This window comes from Haemorhous mexicanus, chromosome 3 (assembly GCF_027477595.1).
Source record: "Haemorhous mexicanus isolate bHaeMex1 chromosome 3, bHaeMex1.pri, whole genome shotgun sequence".
Lineage (NCBI taxonomy): Eukaryota > Metazoa > Chordata > Aves > Passeriformes > Fringillidae > Haemorhous > Haemorhous mexicanus.
In genome coordinates, this window is record NC_082343.1 from 114,721,806 (window position 1) to 114,742,107 (window position 20,302).

Sequence of the window (20,302 nt, forward strand, 5' to 3'; positions counted from 1 at the left end):
TATTATTTCTTAATATACCACGCAGACCAAGGCTTCTGCAGGCTGTGTCTTCACCCACCAGAGGGCGAGATGTCTCCATATCTGTCCTCCACTGCCACGAAAGCAGAGCCCGGTAAAGAATTCCTTTTGCCTTTTATGAGTAGATAGCAGGGATGTGGGAAGCTAAAAAGGCTCATCTTAACCTCGGCAAGTCAGACTTGTCTGTACAGAAGTTGTCAAGGATGAAGCTTAATCTAGATCTTCACTTTAATTCTCATTTCTCCTGCTTTACAGTCACTATTCCTAAACACCACTTTCTGATACAGCTTTTCTTCTACTTCCTCCTGTGGAATCCCAGAATGGTTTGGGTTGGAAGGGACATTAAAGACCATCTCATTCCAAACCCCTGCCATGAGCAGGGACACCTTCCCTTAAACCAGGTTGCTCAGCCTGGCCTTGGACACTTGCAGGGACAGTGCAGCCACAGCTTTTCTGGGCAACCTGTTCCCCACCCTCACAAGGATGAATTCCTTCCCAATATCCCATCTAACCCTGCCCTCTAGCAGTTTAAAACCACTGCTACTTGTCCTGTCACTGCATACCCTTGTAAATAATCCCTTTTTTGGCTCTCTCAGAGCCCCTTTAGGCACTGGAAAGGACTCCAAGGACTTCCAGAGCCTTCTTTTCTCCAGGCTGAACATGCCTAGCCTGTCATCTTTACAGGCTGTGCACCAGGCACTTTGCCACACAGCCTTGTCACAAATTTGCAGTTACTGTCCTTGTGGATGATCTTTGGCACATGGCGGTGAGTTTCCTTCTCTGAGACGGGCACCATTCCCTGTTAAATGCTGCCTGGATATTGCAGCTTGAAAAATCAGAGCAAGGGCTTGATCAGGGTCCTGCTTGTGGGTCTAAGTCAGCCATCACACCAGCAGCTTTGCTGTCTTCCAGATTCAGCTCTTCTAGCCCTGCTTGGCCTTCAGTTCTTTATTTTCCTTTCTAAGCTCATCAGCCTCATTCTTTATCTCCCACCGTCTGGCTTCTTTCTCTCTCCCACACCATGCTCAGACAGACGGTCTGGCTGCAATTCTCCCTGCTTAACTTCTGCTTACAAAACCCTCGGATCTGCCGCCTGCCCTTGAATCACAGCCTGGTTTGCCTGGTGTAGTGGTGATAAAGAGAACAAAGCAAAGATGCACAAAAACCTTCTTTTTCATGGAATCCTAGAAGGTTTGGGTGGGAAGGGACGTTCAGGATCATCTTGTTCCAACCTTCTTGCCATGGTCAGGGACACCTTCCGTTAGACCAGGTTTTTCCCAGTTCCTGTCCAACCTGGCTCTGAATGCTTCCAGGGATGAGGAATCCATGTCTTTTGGGGAATCCACAACATCTTTAGGCAACAAATAACTTCTGTTTTCCATGGTGATGGATTTAGCTCTTTTTTCTCTCTTGCATTTGGGAATGACTTTTGCACAGCCACCTTTTCCTTGATGGTATCCTTGATGCTTCTTTTTGCCCCTTCCTCCACACATAAAAATCATGTTTGAAAGAGAGGAATTATATCAGCGCTATATATGAAAAGTACACTATTTCACGACTATATACATTTTTATACATGTTTATACATGTATAAACCAGCACAATCACTTCTGTTAAAATATTTCAATCACTCCAGGTATGGATTTGTCCTTTCAGAGCTGCTCCTCACCCTGGGCACTGCAAAGGGCAGGGAAAACTCCCCAAAAAGAAGCAGTCCAGATGCCACCACCCGTTTGGGAGGCCAAGATGTTTTAATGTGAAGGGGTTATGAGGGGCCACGAGGGAGACATGAGGGGACTCTGAGGGGCTCTGAGGGGAAAATCCCAAATAAAATAGGATTAACACTTTCCACGTCTTGCTTTTCACGCTGCGTGGCGGGGCTCCCCTCACAGCAGTGGGGGGGGGCGGTTCGGCCCCTCAGAGCCCTCCCCGTTGCCACGGCGACCGCGCGCCCCGCGGCGCTCCGTGCGCAGGCGCAGAGAGAGGCGCGAAGGGCCCCGCGCATGCGCACTGAACGTGCGGGAGGTTGCCGTGGAGACGCGTCGGCCAGGCCGGGCCCGGAGCGCCGCCGCCGCCGCCGCCATGAGCTCGGGGCCGGAGCCGGGGCCGGGGCCGGGGATACGGCCGGGGCCAGGGACAGGGCCCTCGATCGGGCCCGGGCCGGGGATGCCCTTCCTCCCCGGCTGCGCCATCAAGGACCCCACGGTGAGCGCGCCCGCCCACTGTACCCCCTTCCCACGGGAGCCCCCGCGGATCAAGGTGGGCTGGCCTGGCGGGTGCCCCCTGAGGGGTGGCCTCAGAACGGGCCTCTGCACCTCCCCGCACCCCTTCACGTGGTACGTGGTGTCCCCTGGAGGCACTCTCTGAGAATTTGGTACTCCTCAGACCTTGCTCTAAATCCATGGGTGTCTTCGGACCCCTAAACTCAACAATATTCATAGAATTGTGGAATGGTTTGGGTTAGAAGACCTTAAAGACCATCCTATTCCACCTCCTGCCATGGGCAGGGACACGTCCAATTATCTCAGGTTGCTTCAAGCCCTGTCCAGGCTGACATTGGACACTGCCTGGGATCCAGGGGCAGCCACAGCTTCTCTGGGCACCCTGTGCCAGAGCCTCCGCACCCTCAGAGGGAACAATTCCTTCCCAATATCCCATCTAACCTTTCCTGCTGGCAGTTGGAAGCCATTGCCCCTTGTCCTCTCCAGGTCTCCTGGAGCCCCTTTACGCACCAAAAGGTGTTCTAAGGTGTCCCTGGAGCCTTCCCTTCTCCAGGTGAACAACCCCAGCTCTCCCAGCCTGGCTCCAGAGAAGGGGGGCTCCAGTCCCCAGAGCATCTCCATGGTTTCCTCTGGATTCACTCCAACGGGTCCCTGCATTTGTTGTGTTTTGGGATCCCAACCTGGATGCAGCGCTGCAGGTGGGGTTTCACGAGAGCAGAGTATAGGTGGAGACAGATTCTTCAGGGAACATGAACCAAGGGAACCTGCTATTCCCTCAGATCACCCTGTAATTCCCCCCCAGACCAGGGGCCCGGTACATCCTGTATTCACCAAATATCCCCCAAACAACTTGGTGTCCTTTGAACCCATGTCCTGGGAACCTCAAACTCACCAGAACCTGGACATGACCCTCAAAGTACCCCCAGAGAACCCAGTGCTCTGTAAATTCATTTGATGTTCCCCAGCAGATTTAATATCCACTTAACCCTCCCCCAAGGACTTGGTGTTTCCCAAAGTCACCAAATACCTACTGGATCACTTCTGGGGGATCTGAACCCTCTGTACCCACCTGGTATCCCTGAACTAACCTTCAAGGGGACTTGATACTTTTAATCTTCTCCGCAAGGAATCCATTGCATATGTAACTATCTCAAAACCCTGAATTTGTCCTGATAGCTTTGGAGAGAGACACACACACCCCCCTCCTCCTCCTCATTTGTGAGCCTCATTTGAAATTTCAAAAGCTGTTTCCATAACTGCAGAACTACTGCCTGCAAACTCACCCCTTTTCATATTAAGTCCCCCTGAATCGATCCAGTAATTCCCCCACAATTAATAAAATATGCCAGGGGAAATCCCCAAACTTGCTTTACAGTCCTGAAACCTGATTCCCTCAGGAAAAATGCTGTTTCTCTGAACCATTTGAGTTTTCCCAAAGGAATGTCCTCTGAACTGATACTGATACTGTCCTGAACCAAGTTCCTTAAATTCACCTGATACCTCCTCAGCTGGATATACCCAGGAGAACCAATATTGATCAAACCTTGAGCATTCCTCCGCATGAATTAATCCCCCAAATCATCCCAATTTAATTATTTCCCATACATAATTTATCTATTACATAAAGTCACCAGTCCCATTGGCAATCAACACCTTCCTGATACCCCTTCCTCCAAAGCTCTGGTACTTCCAAAACTGCTCTCCTGGTGTTGCCTGGAGAACTGAATCCTTGACAGTGCAGGTCTGGAACCTGATAACCTGATGAGAGAACTGGTATCCCACCACAGACCTGGTGTCATCACAGCTTCCAGGATCATCCCCAGGAAGTGACACACTCTCAGCTGTTCCCAAGTTCCCTGGAAGAAGCAATCTCATCCTCATCCTCCTTCTCATCCTCTGCACCTGATACCTCAATGAGGAACAACCTCTCCTTTTCCCCATCCAATGGTCCAGGCCCTAAGGACCTGATAACCCCAAATCCTCCCAAAGTCCTCTTGAAGAAGTGGTGCCACAGAGAACTGATGCTTCCATTTATTTCTCTGACATACTAAAAAAATCACACAAAAAGCAAAAAAGGGGTTGCTTTATGCCTGGTTTGGGCTCACCAGGAATTTACAACCTACCTGGAGAACATCTTTACCAGAAAACATTCCTGGCTGCATTCAGCTTTGTATGTGAAAATTCATTGTCACAGAATCATGGAATGATTTGGGTTGGAAGGGACCTTAAATGTCATCTTGTTCCAACCCTCTGCCATGGGCAGGGGCACCTTCCACAAACCAGATTGCTCCAAGCCCATCCAGCCTGGCCTAAAATCAGTGATAACTGAGTTCTCCAATAGTAAATAGAGTAAATTACTCATAACAAATAACCATCCAGCAATAAACGTTATCTCAGAATTACTATCAGATAATAATATTTCCTTGAAATAATTTGTAACATCTTGGAAATCTGAAGTTTTCCAGTCCATAAAACTGGCATCACAATATTTGGTTTCCAAGTGAATGCTGAGAAGTTCTGAAGAAAACCTCTGTTCAAGTGAAGTATTACTGCTTAGTGCTCATGGGACAGGGAAACAGACACTGGGAGAGGGAATGGCGTTTGTGTGAAGTGTTACAGACTTGGCAAAAAGAAGGACTTAATTCTGTGGAATTTCTTCAGATAAACACTGGCAGCAACTGAGATTAGGAGTTTACATTCTGGGTTTTCCCTTTTAAATTTTCATTAGTCACCTGATCCTGGAAGATGTTATCTGGCATACAGGCTCACTTTGGGAGAGCCTATCCACTCAGGATCCTTATGAACCAATGAGGTGCTTTCTTAAGGCAAATGTGGGCTCTTAAAAGCCTGCACACTTCTAACAAATGCTGATATTGCTCAAATTAAAGACAAACTTCCTGGTTTTCCTTGAATATTTTTTTCCCCACAGCATTCCCTTGGTGCTTATTTAACAGAAGGAAGTGGCAGTTCTGTGGCAGTTTATAAGATGTTCTGCTATAATGTCTTCAGACAAATCTTGTTTTCACCTGTTTTCCTTACTGCTCTCTCCATTGCGAGATCTGTAGTAGCAGTTTAAAGAGAAAACAGGGAATTATGTGGAATTCAAGTGGGGCCTTGAAGGTATAAATAAGATTAGAGGCTTAACCATGAGGGGTGAGGGAGGGGGTGCAGTTTGCATGCCTGAGGTTGGACTGACTGCAAGCCTGGGGCTGGAAAAGGAGCTGGAGCTTGTTCTCTCAGCACTAGAAATGCTTACAACTCTGTTTTACTTGGCAAAAGCCAAGAGATTTTATTATCAGGGACTCATAATTTCCCCTGCTTTCTCTGGAGCTGCAAGTGCTGAAAGCCCAGTGGGACCAGGCAGGCTCCTGCAGTGCAGGTGAGGTACCGCATGTGCTGGAGCATGCAGCAAGTGGAGCAGTGGTGAAGGACAAGAGTGGCTGGCAGAGATCAGGTCCTGTGCACAGCTCGGTTTGAATGCAGCCCTGGGAGAAGGACTTGAGGCTGCTGATGGATGAGAGGCCGGGAGCCAGAAACCCCCACCATGTGCTGGGCTGATTCCACCTGTGGGCAGCAGGGGAGGGGGCAATTCTGCCCCTCTGCCCTGCTCAGGTGAGACCCCATCTGCAGAGCTGCCTCCAGATCTAGGGTCGTCAGCATAAATAGAACATGGAGCTGCTGGAACAAATCCAAAGGAGGCCAGAGAGATGTTCCAAGGGCTGGAGCCAGGCTGAGAGAGCTGGGGGTGTTCACCTGGAGAAGAGAAGGATCCAGGAAGACCTCAGAGCCCCTTCCAGTGCTTAAAGGGGCTTCGTGAAAGATGGGACAAACTTTTTATCAGGGCCTGTAGCAGTAGGACAAGGAATGATGGTTTTAAACTCAAAGAGGCTTAATTGAGATTAGATACAAGGAAGAATTTTTTTTACAAAGAGGATGATGAGGCCTGGCACAGGTTGCCCAGAGAAACTGTGGCTGTTTCATCACTGCAAGTGTCCAAGTCCAGGTTGGATGGGGCTTGGAGCAACCTGGGATAGTGGAAGGTGTCCCTGCCTGTGGCAGAGGGTGGAACTGGATAATCTTTAATGTCCCTTCCAGCCCAGGCTGTTCTGTGAGTCTATGACTATGTAGAGAGGTGATAAAACAACAAATGTGCTTTTGTACATTTCAGAATTGCAGTTCTGTGAGCATGACATGCCTTGATTTAACCCAGCAATGAAAATCCTGTATCATGCCCAGGGGAGGGTTAAGAAGATAAATAACAATGAAATACACAGAGGGTGCACAACAGTGAAGGGAGCACCGTAAGGCAGTAACTGAGGTCCCATGGTGCTCTGTACTGCTGACAAATAGGTTAGGGAACAAAGAGCTGGTGAGATAAATACCAGGGCAGATAAAGTGCTGACACACTGTTCTAGGCACTGACTATGGTGGCAGTCAGGAAATTCAGTGATTTAAGTTCTTCCAGAGCCTGTGGCAGTGCAAGGATCTGAGTTCTCTCTCATGCCTTGTACATCCACCACTCCCTGCTTTTTCCACTGTTTTTTTCCCCAAGTACAAAATCTGCTTTTAAATAACTGCAGCAGTAGTTTATAATAAAATGCTGGGGATGTGTGTGGGGTGAGACATTCTTGATATTGCACTCTCTTACTGGGTTTTTTTGTGCTTCCAGTACCTATATCTGCTAAATTCATGCAGTATTTTGATAGCTGGATTTCCTTCCAACAGAAAACATCTTTTCATCGGTGCCAGACAATGGACTTCAAAAATGGATATGCCTTTTTCCGGCTGCCAAGAGAGGGGGTTGGTGGGGACACACTCTTTGCAAATCAGCTCTCTCAAGATGAATTAGATGATTTATGCACCAAGGGAGCAGCCACACTGACCTATGGGCAAGTCAAGAGGCCTGCACCTTCCTGCTTCACTCCAGCATTCGTGGCTTATGACAAAAAGGTATAAAGAAGCTGATTCCAGGAATATCACTGGCCAAATTCGGAGACATAAACAGTCAGCTCCAGGGTTCACGGGACTGCATACAGCAGTTTTCAGATGCCAGAGCCCTTAGTCAGAGACAGCTGAATCCCAGACTGAAAGAGGCTTTCTTTGCTTGGGAGGAGGATTATAATACATAAACGATGTAAGACATTCCCTGCAAGTTATACTTGAGCATTTCCAGCAGATGTTGGAAAAGAGGTTTGATTACCTCTGGAAAGCTCCAGCTTAAAAGTATTGCTCTGTAAGCCACAGCCTGGAGTTCTGTGTTTCCAAAACTGTATTGAGGTTGTAACTGAGCTTTAGCTGGAAAAGTCAGTCTGCATGGGAACCCTGGTAGCCTGTTTGACCGTGGTCTATGTATTGGTGCTTGTGTTGTCACCACAGCATGTCACAACCTGAACTGCTCCATTAGTGCTTCCCGTGTTACATCTTGGTCATCATATCAGACTGGGTGCTGGCTCTGTGTCTGCTTGGAGCAATCCTGAGCTACCCTTGGTTTTCAGTGTGCCAATGGCTCAAGCTGCAACCCACAGCCGTGCATGGAGCAGCTGCTGCAGTGAGAGCTGCAGGGCTCAGGAGCTCAGCACGTGCAGGCTCCACACACTGCCAGCCCTGCCAGAGCAGTCTGCAGCCAGCCAGCCCTCAGCAGTGACACAGGCTGGGGAACAGATGTGCTCTGTTAATTGCTGAGGCTGTTCCTTCAGAGCAATGTAAATGTTGCTGTTTAATCTGTCAGATCCTTCTCTGCCCCTTCCTTCAAGCCACAGGAGCAGCAGGGGCCCCAGTGCTGCTGGGGATGTCACAATTCCTTGTAGGGCACTTTGCTGACTGATAGGAGCTTGCTGGCTTTATCATCTCTTAATTATCCAGGCCTCTGGGCTGCTGTATCTGGGTATGCAAGGCCTGATTGGCCACCTGCACCTTCTTAAGGGCATTGAATAATCTTGGAGGGAATATTCCTCCTACTTCTGCCAAGAAGAGGGCCTGGCTGATTGGTTTCCTTGTTTCCCCAGCACAATTTTTGCTGTCAGTGCTGAATAGATGTGACTTCAGATCATGGAAAGGGACCTTAAAGATCATCTTGTTCCAGCCTCCTTGCCATGGGTAGGGACACCTTCCGCTATTCCAGGTTGCTCAGAGCCCCTCCAGCCTGGCCTTAAAATGATGACTCCTTTCAGATATTAAAATTCTCAGATGTGGTTGAACTCTTTACTAAAATCTGTGGATAACTTCCCTAAATCAGGGCTGTAAAGCTGACAAATAAGAAGCTGTGTGTCAGTAAAGTAGATTACTGTCAGCAGCCAAGCACCTGGCAGTAGGTGAAACAGCAGGTGATCAAGAAGTTGGGAAAAGGCTGTATTTTTACACTTGTCTCAGGCAGACGGAATTTGCAAAAGACACATCTTAATCAAAGAACTCCTGGTGCCTCTGCTGTCACTCACAGATTAGGCCACAGTTGTCTCTGAAGACTTTTAGAATCTAACCTAGTAATTTTACACCACCAAAGCAAATTTACAAATAAATTATTTGCCTTGATAGCCATGGTGTTCAAATTGTTCCTTTCTCTTTCCCTTTGCTGTGTTGTGCCTTGGGCAGGTTTTGAAGTTCGACGCCTACTTCATGGAGGAAGTTGCAATCTCTGCAGAGGAGCACTACCGGATCCGCCAGGTGGGCCTCTACTACTACCTGGAAGATGACAGCATGTGTATCATCGAGCCCAAGGTGAAGAACTCGGGTCTGCTCCAAGGCAAACTCATGAGACGCCACCGGGTGCCCAAGAATGAGCTCGGGGATTATTACCACTGGAAGGATCTGAACCTGGGCATCGACCTCACCATCTACGGCCGGACCTACCGCCTGGTCAACTGCGACTCCTTCACCAAGGTGTGTGCTAGGGAGAGCACTGACAGAAACACTCCCAGTTCCTGGGAACTGCAGGGGTTTAATTACCTCTTAGAGTCCAGCAGTTTGCAGCTGTAGTTTTTGTCATATGGGTGCTCGCAGCCTTTCATTGTGCTTTTTTGTGTAGATTTCCTTTTTCAGGCCAAAGGGGACTTCAGGGTATGACATCTGCTGAGGCCAAGTAAGGTGCTCAGGATTTTTGCCCCAGGACTGCTGGGAGCCCATCCTTCGTCCTCAGGACTTCTCTTTACAATACAAATTCTAAATTCCTCTCTGGGCAGTTTAACTGCTTGGAATCCAGATGAAACATTTTGCATACATGAGAGGGAAATTAGTGATCCTGACTCTTTTCTGATTTAATATTCCTCTGTTAGGAACAGTGGAAAGGAATACAAGCAGTAATTCTGCACACATCCACAGCCCATTCATGATCCATGGGCTGAGAGTCATAGTATGAAATGATCTTTCTAAGAAGGCTTACTCATTGCTGTCTTTTCTATTTCTGGCTATTTCTGTACCAATAAATGAGATAATAATGATCCAATAACAAGAAATAAGAATTACCAGTACACTGGTATCCTGCTAGGTTGTACCCAGTAAAATCTCAGCCCTGGTCAACTACTATTCTTCCAGGCCAGGAGTTAGACTGCTCCAGGGACCATTCCAAATAAGTGAGTTACATGCAGTCAACCTGTCCTGGAGGCTGGAAGAGTTCAGGTCCAGACTTTTCCTTGTCAGTTGGCCTCAGTGCCCAGGAATGTTCCCAGGCATGTATAATATATTGGTATAAATGTGGCTGTGTGGCCAGCTCTGCTGGAACTGGTGACTGTTGAAGTCAGTCCACATCAAATAAAGAGCTGGTCCTCATGTTAATATTGATGGAAAACATGGAATGATCTATGTGGGTCTACATCTCAAGGCCAATAGTGTATTTATCATTTACTGACATCTTCCAGACCAGGAAATAGTGAGTCTGAAAGTGTGAACTTGCCTTGTGAGTCTCCAGGGGGATCTCATATTCCTGTGGGAGATGTTTGCATAGGTGCTTCCTGGGCTGAATAATTTCATGGACCACTTCCCAAAGCCAAAAAGGGAACAAGTCCCTTGACTTCAGAGATTGTTTTGGGTGACTGATGCAAGTCCACGAGTAACACCCTGGATTTTGTTCATGGTCCAAGGTAAGCAAAAAATCCCTTTATAAACAAGCAGATTGCACTCTTTCTGTGGGAAAAGTACTCCTGAAAGATGGAATGAAGCTGCCACTGACACGTATCCTCGCGCCTGAAGGGTCTTGATGTGCCTAGTGTGGGTGACACTAGCTTCTTCTAACTATCTGACACAGCCCTAAATTATTGCAAACTCAGGCTGGCTATGTCTGTGTTTATACAGCAATTTAATCTTTTCCATTTACGTAAAAGAGACCAACTGTCAGCTATCTTCCATTTAAAGCCTTAAGGCCAAGGAAAACTGTGCTCAAGTGAAATCTGAGTTAGGATGTTCAGGACAGAACCGCTCTGATTAAATAAAGGGTAAGCAAAGATAAGAAGCAGCTTAAACAAATGTATTTGTCATCTGCTGTATTTTGCTGTTGCTGTAGAATTCTCTGTGAGTGAACTTGCAGAATTCTGACCTCACTCGTCCCAGCCCACCTGTAACCTCTAGTCACCTCTTACCTTTAGAACTCCTGGCAGCACTAACACCTCAGATGACCTTCCTAGGTGTTCCTGGAGAGCCAAGGAATTGTAGTGAACCCTCCAGAGGAGCTGGTTTCGGATCCTTACACGGAACAGCGTCGGATGCCTGTGCAAAAACGCACCATGCCCACAGGTCCCGACCCCTTCAGGCAGTTCCTGGCCTATGACACGAAGGTGAGAGAGCTGGGGATTACCCTAATTATTGTATAATCACCCACATCACACTGGTGAGGCACCTCCACTCCTGGTCCTGGTCTGGGCCCTTCACTTGAAGAAAGATGTTGAGGGTCTGGAGTGTGTCCAGGGAAGGGGCTGGAGCACCAGGAGGGGCTGAGGGAGCTGGGAAAGGGGCTCAGCCTGGAGAAAAGGAGGCTCAGGGGGGACCTTCTGGCTCTGCACAACTCCCTGACAGGAGGGGACATCCAGGGGATCAGTATCTTCTCCCAGGCAACCAGAGAGAGTACTGGAAATGGCCTCAAGTTGTTCAAGGGGAGGTTTGGGTTGAATTAGGAAGAATTTCTTCACTGAAAGGGTGATTAGACATCGAAGCAGGCTGCCCAGGGAGGTGATGGAATCCACATCCCTGGAGGTGTCCAAAGAATGACTGGAAATGGCACTCAGTGCTCTGTGCAGGTTGACAGGGTAGGGATCAGTCAGAGGTTGGACTCAGTGATCTTCCAACCAAAAAGATTCTGTGATTACAGTGAATATGTGCTATTGAAACCCAGGTTTTGTGAGAGTTTGCAACCTCAATTATTCTAAATTGTCTCAGTCTGCTGAGAGACAGACTCCAGATTTGCTCCTTTCTTGGCTATAGTGAGAAACAAAACCTTTTATGCTTTTTTCTGGGCTTTGTGCCTTGTAAACAGCTCCTCTTTGGATTGCAGAGCCTGTGCTCAATATCATCCATTACTCTCTTGCTTTCTGTTGGGATGAGATAAGCCACCTGCCTCTGGAATTTAGCAGCCAGATGCAGTTCTATTAGGAATGGTCTTGCTGCATCCACTCCTCTGCTACCCCAAAATATTGATGCCAGCTGCCAGAGCAGACAATTTCAGACAAACACAAATGCCCCTTACTCTGACTAAATTCTCCCTGTGTCTCTCCTCTCTCTTCAGGAGGTGAACCTTGGGGAACTCTTGAGCATCTCAGCGTGTTGAGTTTGATTTCTGTGGCACCAAAAGATGATTCTGATCCATGTCTGACTGCTTTTTTATTCTTCCACCCCAGGTGCTTCGCTTCTATGCCATATGGGATGACACCAACTGTGCCTTTGGTGATCACCATCCCTGCATCATCCATTACTTCTTGGCAGATGACACAGTGGAGGTTCGGGAAGTGCACAAGAGAAATGATGGGAGAGACCCTTTCCCGGTACTGATGAGACGCCAGCGCTTGCCCAAAATCTTTGTGGACAAGAACAGTAAGTTTAGATTGGCACATCCATCTGTGCTAAGGTGTCATTATTTCATGGTCAAAAAAAAGTTCTTCAAATGGTCACTAAATTCTTTATCTTTTGGGAAACAGTGGCAAGACAGCAGTGCCAGCATCTCCCTGTAGCTATTTATACACCTTGCTTTTATATCCATTTTCACTAGGAAATGTTAACATCTCCCTGATTGATTTATTTTTCCTTCTGCTCCCTTGTCCTTAGAGAACTTCCCAAGCTGTGTGCTGGAGATCACTAACCATGAGGTACAAGAGTGGTACTCACCCAAAGATTTTGCTATTGGCAAAACTGTCACCCTCCTTGGACGCACCTTCTTCATCTATGATTGTGACAAGTTCACCCAGGACTTCTACCGTGAAAAATATGGCATCACAGACTTCCAGCCAGTGGATGTAAATAAGAAACCACTTGAAAAGGTTCCACAGGTACTGCAATTTCTCAAAAGAAGGGCAGGAAAGAAAGCAGTTGGTGTAAGCTCTTATAGTAAAGTAGAGGTTCAGCTTAAAGGAAAAAATCAACTTGAAAAAGACAAGGCAAGAATGGTCATAATCAATATAAAAATGAAAACCTGGCTGCACTCATACTACTGAAACTCTCCCTCGCTCTTCAAAACAGTGTTGCGAAGTCCAAACTGCCTACTGAGGATGGTCATAGCCCTTGTTACCTCCCAAACTGAGCCCAGAATTTGTTTGGAGTTGTGACTTAGACCACAGGCATAATGGGGATTAGGTTACCAGTATAACCATTTGATGGCTGAGTTCCTGTGCATGGGAAGGTTTAGTTGGAACAGGATGATTTTAAGGTGCTTTTCAACCCAAACCATTCTATGGTTCCTTAATATAGCCATAATCTCTTCAATCAGAGAAATTACCTGGCTTTCTGAGTTTCAGATTTGCTTAATCCTCTAATATTTTCATTAAATACAACACATGGCCACACCTGGTGGCAGAATATTTCCTTCCAAATCTGATGGGTTTTGCTAAATCTTGTAAACTTTGTCTTGTTCTTAGTTGCAGCTGTTTATGGTTGATATCTCCTCTGGATGCAGGTAATTCCTCCCTATAATGGTTTTGGCATCCCTGAAGACTCTCTCCAGAACTGCCTTAGTCTGTTTCCAAAGCCTCCACGGAAAGACATCATTAAGATGCTGGAGAACAATCTCAAGGTCCTGCGGTACCAGGTGGCCCTGGTAAGTGTTTTCCTTGGTGGAATAGTGCCAGGAGGATGGGAGGAGCAGCCTGCCCAGACAAGGCTGTTGGCAAACTCTCCTTTGTGCCGGGGGAAAAGAGAGCTCCCCAAGTCAACAGGAGTGTCCCTGGGGGGATGCCATGGGGTGGTTGTGTGCTCACTGTGACAACTAGCAGCTCAAAAAACTAAGAAAAAAAAAAAAAATAAGGCCAGAAAGTACAAACCAAACCTGCTACAAACCCACAGCCATTTATGGAAAAACTCCCTCTGCCACTGGTATGTGACAGATGGCCCTTGCTGAAGCAGCCTGCACTGGGCACTGTGCCTCTGCCTGCCTGCCACCACTGCCACCAGCCAGTTCTTGATGTCTCTGCTGCTGGTTCTAGCCCCTGTCCTTCTCCAGGCTAGTCCTGGATGCAGCAGCCAGCAAGGAGCTGTCCTAGCAGAGCAGCCAATGCTGGTGTAGAAGCTGGAAAATCCATGAGAATGGTGTTTTCCACCCACAACAGCACCCAGGCCCTGGCCTTTGTGCCAGCTTTACAGCTGGCTTATGCAAGGAGCCTCTGGCACATCCAGCAGCAGAGATGGCATTTCCTGTGCTGCCTTGTGCCTGCCCTCTCCAAACACTCTGGTTTCTTTTCCCTATTGTGCAGGAGTTCCCTAAAGGTCACAGCTGAGGAGTTAAGATCCACTTAGCTTTAAGCTAATCAAGTAAATCCACTGGTGTGTCAGGGGAGTGACTTCCTGTGACTAAGGGCTGAAACAGCTCCAGCCTCTCTCAGGCACTCAGCATAATGAAAAAATGTAATTTAAAACTGAATTTTACAGCCTCTCTGGGATGAATCATTCCATATAGGATAGAGAAAGGATTTCTCTTGGATTACTCAGGCTGTGGAAACACTGAATATATTTGGTAACTTCAACCCAGATTCTGCTTCAGTGGCTTGAGTAAAGCAAGTAACCTTTGAAATTCAGATCCTGAGTGCTGTCTAGTGCTTTGTTATGCTATGTCAGCAGACCAAGTGCTTTGTTTAGTCAGCTGTAAAGGAAGCTCTGGGTGCTAATGAAGAGGTTACTAGGTACTCCTAAGCACCCCAGGCAAGGAAAACCTGGTTCAGATGCTCTGTTCCAAACCTGCTACCTTTCCTCTAGGAATCACCAGTGCCTGAGGACAAAAATCGTCGTTTCATCCTCTCTTATTTCCTCGCCGATGACACAATCAGCATCTATGAACCCCCAGTCAGAAACTCTGGCATCACAGGAGGCAAATACTTAAGGAGGACCAAAGTTACCAAGCCAGGGTCTACTCCAGAGAATCCCATATACTACGAGCCCTCTGACTTCACCATTGGTTCTACAATTGAAGGTAAAATCCAGCCTGGATTTATAATACTCTGCTCTGATATGTCATTTATTGCATATCTCTTCCTTCACTTGAAAGATCTGCTGCTTCTGGGTCTCCTCACATCTGAGTTTTCCAGATTAGCAGCTGGCGTTCATTGATATAACTTTGTTACTGTCAATGCTTGAACCTTTCAATCAGTGAAATTATTCTTACTTCAGGAAGTGAAACAAGTAGCAGAGCTGGCTCAAAGCTGAGCCCAGCCACAGGAGAGGAATCCTGTTCCCTCCTGGATGACAAAATTACTTTAACCCATGCTAAACCACAGGTAACACTACTTCTTTAATGTTTCTCCCCTAGTGTTTGGCCACAGGTTTATTATCACTGATGCTGATGAATATGTGCTTAATTATTTGGAGAGAAATGCACAGAGTTTCCCTGCAGCCACAGTGCAATCCATAAGGGATCATTTCCTCCCACGGAAGGTGGTGGTGGAGACTACCAGCAGGTAGGCTACAAAGAAAGGGGTGGTGGGGCTAAATAAGGCTACGGTTGACAGCTATAAGGGCATTTTCAGCAGCCTCCCTGGGCTCCAGCCTCCTCATCTGCTAGTGGTTCTGATGCTCCAAGGGGCTGTGTTTGGGCACATCCAGAGGGTGTGAGGTGTGTACAGTAAAATGTTGTGGCTGCTGCTGGCCCCAAAACCTCCTGAGACAGCTCTGGCTCAGCAGCACAGACAGAGAAGTGATCACAGCACTAAGTCTGAGCTCAAGAGGTGTTTGGAATTCCAGCCAAAATCACAGAACCACAAAATATCTTGGGTTGGAAGAACCTTAAAGATCAGCTCAGTCCAACCCCTGTCATGGGCAGGGACATCTTCCACTACCCCAGGCTGCTCCAAGCAACACTTAAACACTTTCAGGGATGGGGGATACATCTTTTCCCAAAAAAGCATCACTTCACTGTAACAGATGCTGCTGCCAACTTGACCTGCTTGATGGGTTCAGGCTCATCAGGTGGTGAGGGGAGTCTTTTTTAGGGCATTTATTACTTCTTTGCTTATCAGCCCATCAGAGCCTAGACCACATCCTCCTTTTAGCTGTCTGGACCCAGTTTGAGTGACCCAGTAACAACTCAGTTATCTCAGAGCATGGTTTGGAGGCAGTTATATCATGACTCTGGTTGAAACTCAAATTTCCCACAGCTTCTGACACTGTGGAGCACACAGGGAAATGCTCTTTTTTTACTCAAGTGTCACAGCAAGGCTGCCAAAATGAGTTTTTACATGAAATTCTATTATTCTTTTCTTCTGCAGTGGCTTCCCCAAGAAGGACCTGGATGATTTAATTGTGGAGGTTCAGAAAGAACTGAAACTCCAAGCGCCCTTTGACACCAGGCAGTTTCATGAGGCATTTCATCATTGTGACAAGGAGGGCTCTGGCTTCCTGGATAAAACAAGATTTTTAACTCTTTGTGACAGGTTCAACGTGCCAACCAGCACCATTCTTCTTAAAAAGGTCAGATGGAAGGGGTGCTGTGCATGGGGAATTCCCCTCCTATGGCTCTTCCCAAAGATCTCTTCTAAAAACCAACCCTAACCAGCTGCTCTAGCCTTCAAAGGGGAACAAATTCAAGAAAAGGGCAAGAAAGTCCCAGTTTAGAAAAACTCCTGGGCTGTTGGACTGAGCCTGTGTCTTAGAGGAGACAATAATTGCTGTCCTCTCAGGAAAAGGGAAAAATGTTATCCAGGTTGCCCCTCATGTTTGGCTGCAGTGTAATGTGTGAAAATCCTGCTGGTTCAGGTCTTGGATGAGTAGAAGAGGTCATGTATTGTGATAGAGATCAGGAATCATGACAGAGATCAGGAACAGGCTCCTGCAGAGCTTGGAGTGTCTGTGATGGCTTAAGCACAGCTGGGATTGAGTAGAGGTGACACTGAGGTGTTCAAGAAATGGGCCTTAGGAAAGCTTAGAGACATTCTGGATTCAACAGCAACTGAACTGAAGGTCTAAGAACTAAGTATTTTTTTAAAATATTAATATTAAAAACTATAATATATAAAAATATATAGTAATGTTATAAAATAATAATTATTGCTTTATAATATAGAATTAATGTACAATAATATATAATATAATTATAACATTATGTATAATAATATAATAATGAATTATTATTTTTGTTATTAGACATATTTCATAATTATAATTGTTATTAAAATTGCATTAAATAGTCTTATTGTAATATAATATATATAATATAACAATAAATTGTTATAACATATAATGTATAGTAAATACTATATAATGTAATGTAACAATATAATATAATGTAATATAATGTAACTTAATATAATAATATAATATAATATAATATAATATAATATAATATAATATAATATAATATAATATAATATAATAGTGAATTATTATTATCATCATCATCATTATTATTATTTTAGAATTATAACACCCTGGTTAACACTTGCTGGGCACTATGAGCAACAAGCAGCACATGGGGATCACAGTCTGCACAGTCTGCAAAGCAATAAAATGTGAGGGAAACAGGGAAAAATTCCTGCAGTGAGGATGAAGGAGGAATATGACTGGCAAGGATTATTCCTCAGCATCATGTGATGGGCTGTAGATTAGTGGCCAAAAAGGGGGTCAGACTTTAGAGAAATCTAGAAACCAGAGGGAGTTATTTCCCTGCTAAAATAAGAACTTTTCTAGAGCAATCCACTGTGAGCATCACAGCCATGGTTAGAAAGGGGCATGGGCAGGGGATTTGTGTCTCTGAATGTGGGATGAATAAAGGCCCTGACAAGCACCCAGGGCTTTGCTGTACCAGAGTTCATCAGAGCTCACTCTGCCCTGAGGAATTTACAGTGGGGTGACAATCCCTGCTCCACTCTGAGAGTGGGAGAGAATATTCTCAAAATTATGTGGAGAACCTGTGACAATTGAAGCTAAATTCCCATGTTTGAGACCCAGTCTAAGACCTATGCACTAAAAACATCCATCTCCTCTCCTGAAATCTTAATCCCAGTGTTCCCAGAGCCCTGGGATAAATTAAACATATGGCAGAGAGTTCACTGCCTGGAGAGGAGCACAGCTGTCAGTCACAGAAGCAGACCCCAGAGAATCTGTCTCCAGGCGACAAGGGGAAGAGGAATCCTTTCAAGGAATTGTGATATTAGACCTTTCCCATCTCGCTGGGTGTCAGAAGGAGATTAGTTATGCAATTAAAGAAACAAAAGCCTTCTTTCTTCCCCTGAAGCACACAAAGGCTGTGGCTCTGTAACACAATGCAGGGTCAGGCACGGACACCAGAACTGGCTCATTAGTGGAGCTGTCACCAAGCTCAATTATCTGTGTCTCCCCTTTATGCCATGTGCACACACCAAAGTGACACCAGGGAACAGTGACTGTTCACATACCCTGCCCTCACTCCACTTTTGGGAGGGATTTCTGCAAGATTTCCTGTGGCCCATCTCAGTCTGTGGCCATGCTTTGTATTTTTGTGGCTCTCTTGCCACTCTGGTGAGGCCTAGAAGGAAATAATGATTAAACTCAAACACTTTAACTCTTCTGCTTGCATAGATTAGTGTCATCTATAGGCAAGGCTGGACTTGAACCTTGAGATCATCAAGTTCAATCCTTAAATGGTTGGACTTGATGATCTAAAGGTTGGGGTCAACGATCTGGTAGGTCTTTTCAATCCTCAGTGGTTCCATGATTCCAAGTTTGTGACTCAGGACTACCAGCATGGGGAAATCCACAGGGGGGAATAACATCTGCTCTGTCACACAAGGAGAACTCTGGGCAGTTTCCCTTAAAAACAACCCCAATTTTGCAGCTTTTTCCAGCTCTTTATGACATTTGCTGTGTGTTTTGTCCCCACAGCTGATTGACTACTGTTCCTGTGATGAAGACAAGGTAAACTACCGTGACTTCCTTCGAGCCTTCCCTAGTGATCTCTTCCCAGAAGCTGAAGGACAGGGTCAGCAGTTGAATTCTCAGCTGACTTGAATATATTGTACTTCAAAAAGGATGTTCTGGTTTCCCCCCTTGCTTCACTCTCTCCCTCCCCCTTTTACAGACCCAGCTGATTCCACCTTCATGTTAACTTTTTTTTCTTCCTAACATCTCTCTGTCCTTTTAGCTGTTCCTAAACTCAACCCCACAACTGCTGGATGTTGAAATGAAACTTATAGGACAGAAAAAAATAATTCTGAGAACCAAAGTCAGATTCCTCTGTTGTTTTCTCAACCTTTTAGTGCAGTACACTTTAGAGAGCTAAAGCTCTCTGAAGCCTGGAGTGAAAACCACTCCAGGTTTCTCTCAGATGGGCCTTTCACCTTCAAGTAGTGAAGACTGCCAGTTTGTTATTAAAATTGCAATAAAACTGCAGTTGCTCTAAACGTGTCAAAAAGTCTGTTTTAAATAGAATGGCTGGAATAGCTAAGGATTAAAATAAGGGTGAGGGAGGAAACCCACAAATTGTCATTCTGGGTCTACTCAAAATAGGGTAATGGTGATGAGTTTAGTTACCTGGAGGTAACGGGGGGCTGGACACAAATCTGCTGACAGCAGCTCTGCATTTTTTAACAAGAAGTTGGGAGAATGGTTTTAGGACTGAGATCCCATCTAAACCCACCTTATCCACCTGTCATGTCAGCAGACAGGTCTCCAAGGAGAAGGGAACATGGGCAGCTGGCATGGCAATAGAGTCATGACACTCGTGCTCCGTTACTCATCTCCCCGTGAAGGAAACGTGGCAGGAGCCTTCTCAGCCCAAGTGACACCTGCCAGGTGTTGCCATGGAGCACACTGAAAAGGCAGCTGTCACACACACAGAGAACAAAGCTCTCTGGAACAAAATGCTGCTTTAAATCAGCTTTTGTGCCATGGATTCCCACTTCCCACTTCTCAGAGAGCTAAGAGTCTCCAAGTGACAGCTCCCTCCTGTCTCCCCTTGTTTGGAAAGGTCGCTGCTCTTCCCTTCTGGGCCTGTTTTGTGCTGTTGCTCACCCTGACCAAGGATCATTCCAGGGATCTCTGGTCCACCTCAGATTTCAAGAGACCAAAAACTTACAGATGAAATTACTTGAGCTGTAGAAAGTCAGAAACTATTTTCTGCACAGGCTATGAAACTGTAACCTAACCCTCAGCCAAGTGATGTCTTGTGCCTGGGGCCAGCTGCACAAAATACACAATATAGCTCACCAAAAATATGTGCCTAAACCACATCAGATAAATCATCTCCTACAAATACTCTTATCCTCCACTCCCTCTGATGAAAGCAGCCACGAATAATGAACTCTGGAACAGCTGCCTGTGCTGTGGACATGAGAAATGTGGGAAGATAAACCCCAGCTGCAAGGGCTTGGGTGACAGAATAAGGGGACATGGCTTTAAACTGAAAGAGGGAAGATTTAGATTGAATATTCAGGAAAAAAAATGTTCCCTGAGAGGGCTCTGAGGCCCTGGCA

The 20,302-nt window shown here is 46.2% G+C and overlaps 1 protein-coding gene across 1 annotated transcript; it reads left to right on the forward strand.

Moving 5' to 3' along the window:
• Positions 1-69: 69 nt before the first annotated feature.
• Positions 70-19,231, forward strand: EFHC1 (EF-hand domain containing 1). The gene is made up of 12 exons (XM_059843323.1): positions 70-112; positions 1,940-2,277; positions 6,966-7,190; positions 8,829-9,116; positions 10,853-11,002; positions 12,059-12,251; positions 12,483-12,703; positions 13,327-13,467; positions 14,619-14,832; positions 15,169-15,316; positions 16,124-16,325; positions 18,714-19,231. Exons 1-12 carry the CDS (start codon positions 70-72, stop codon positions 18,837-18,839), a joined length of 2,289 nt encoding a protein of 762 aa, XP_059699306.1. The 3' UTR covers positions 18,840-19,231.
• Positions 19,232-20,302: the final 1,071 nt, after the last annotated feature.

Coding starts and splice junctions, on each gene's coding strand:
- EFHC1 (XM_059843323.1), top strand. CDS start 70: ATGTCTCCATATCTGTCCTCCACTGCCACGAAAGCAGAGCCCG. Junction 12,252..12,482: donor AATCTTTGTGGACAAGAACA/GTAAGTTTAGAT, acceptor CCTTGTCCTTAG/AGAACTTCCCAAGCTGTGTG. Junction 15,317..16,123: donor GTGGTGGAGACTACCAGCAG/GTAGGCTACAAA, acceptor TTTCTTCTGCAG/TGGCTTCCCCAAGAAGGACC.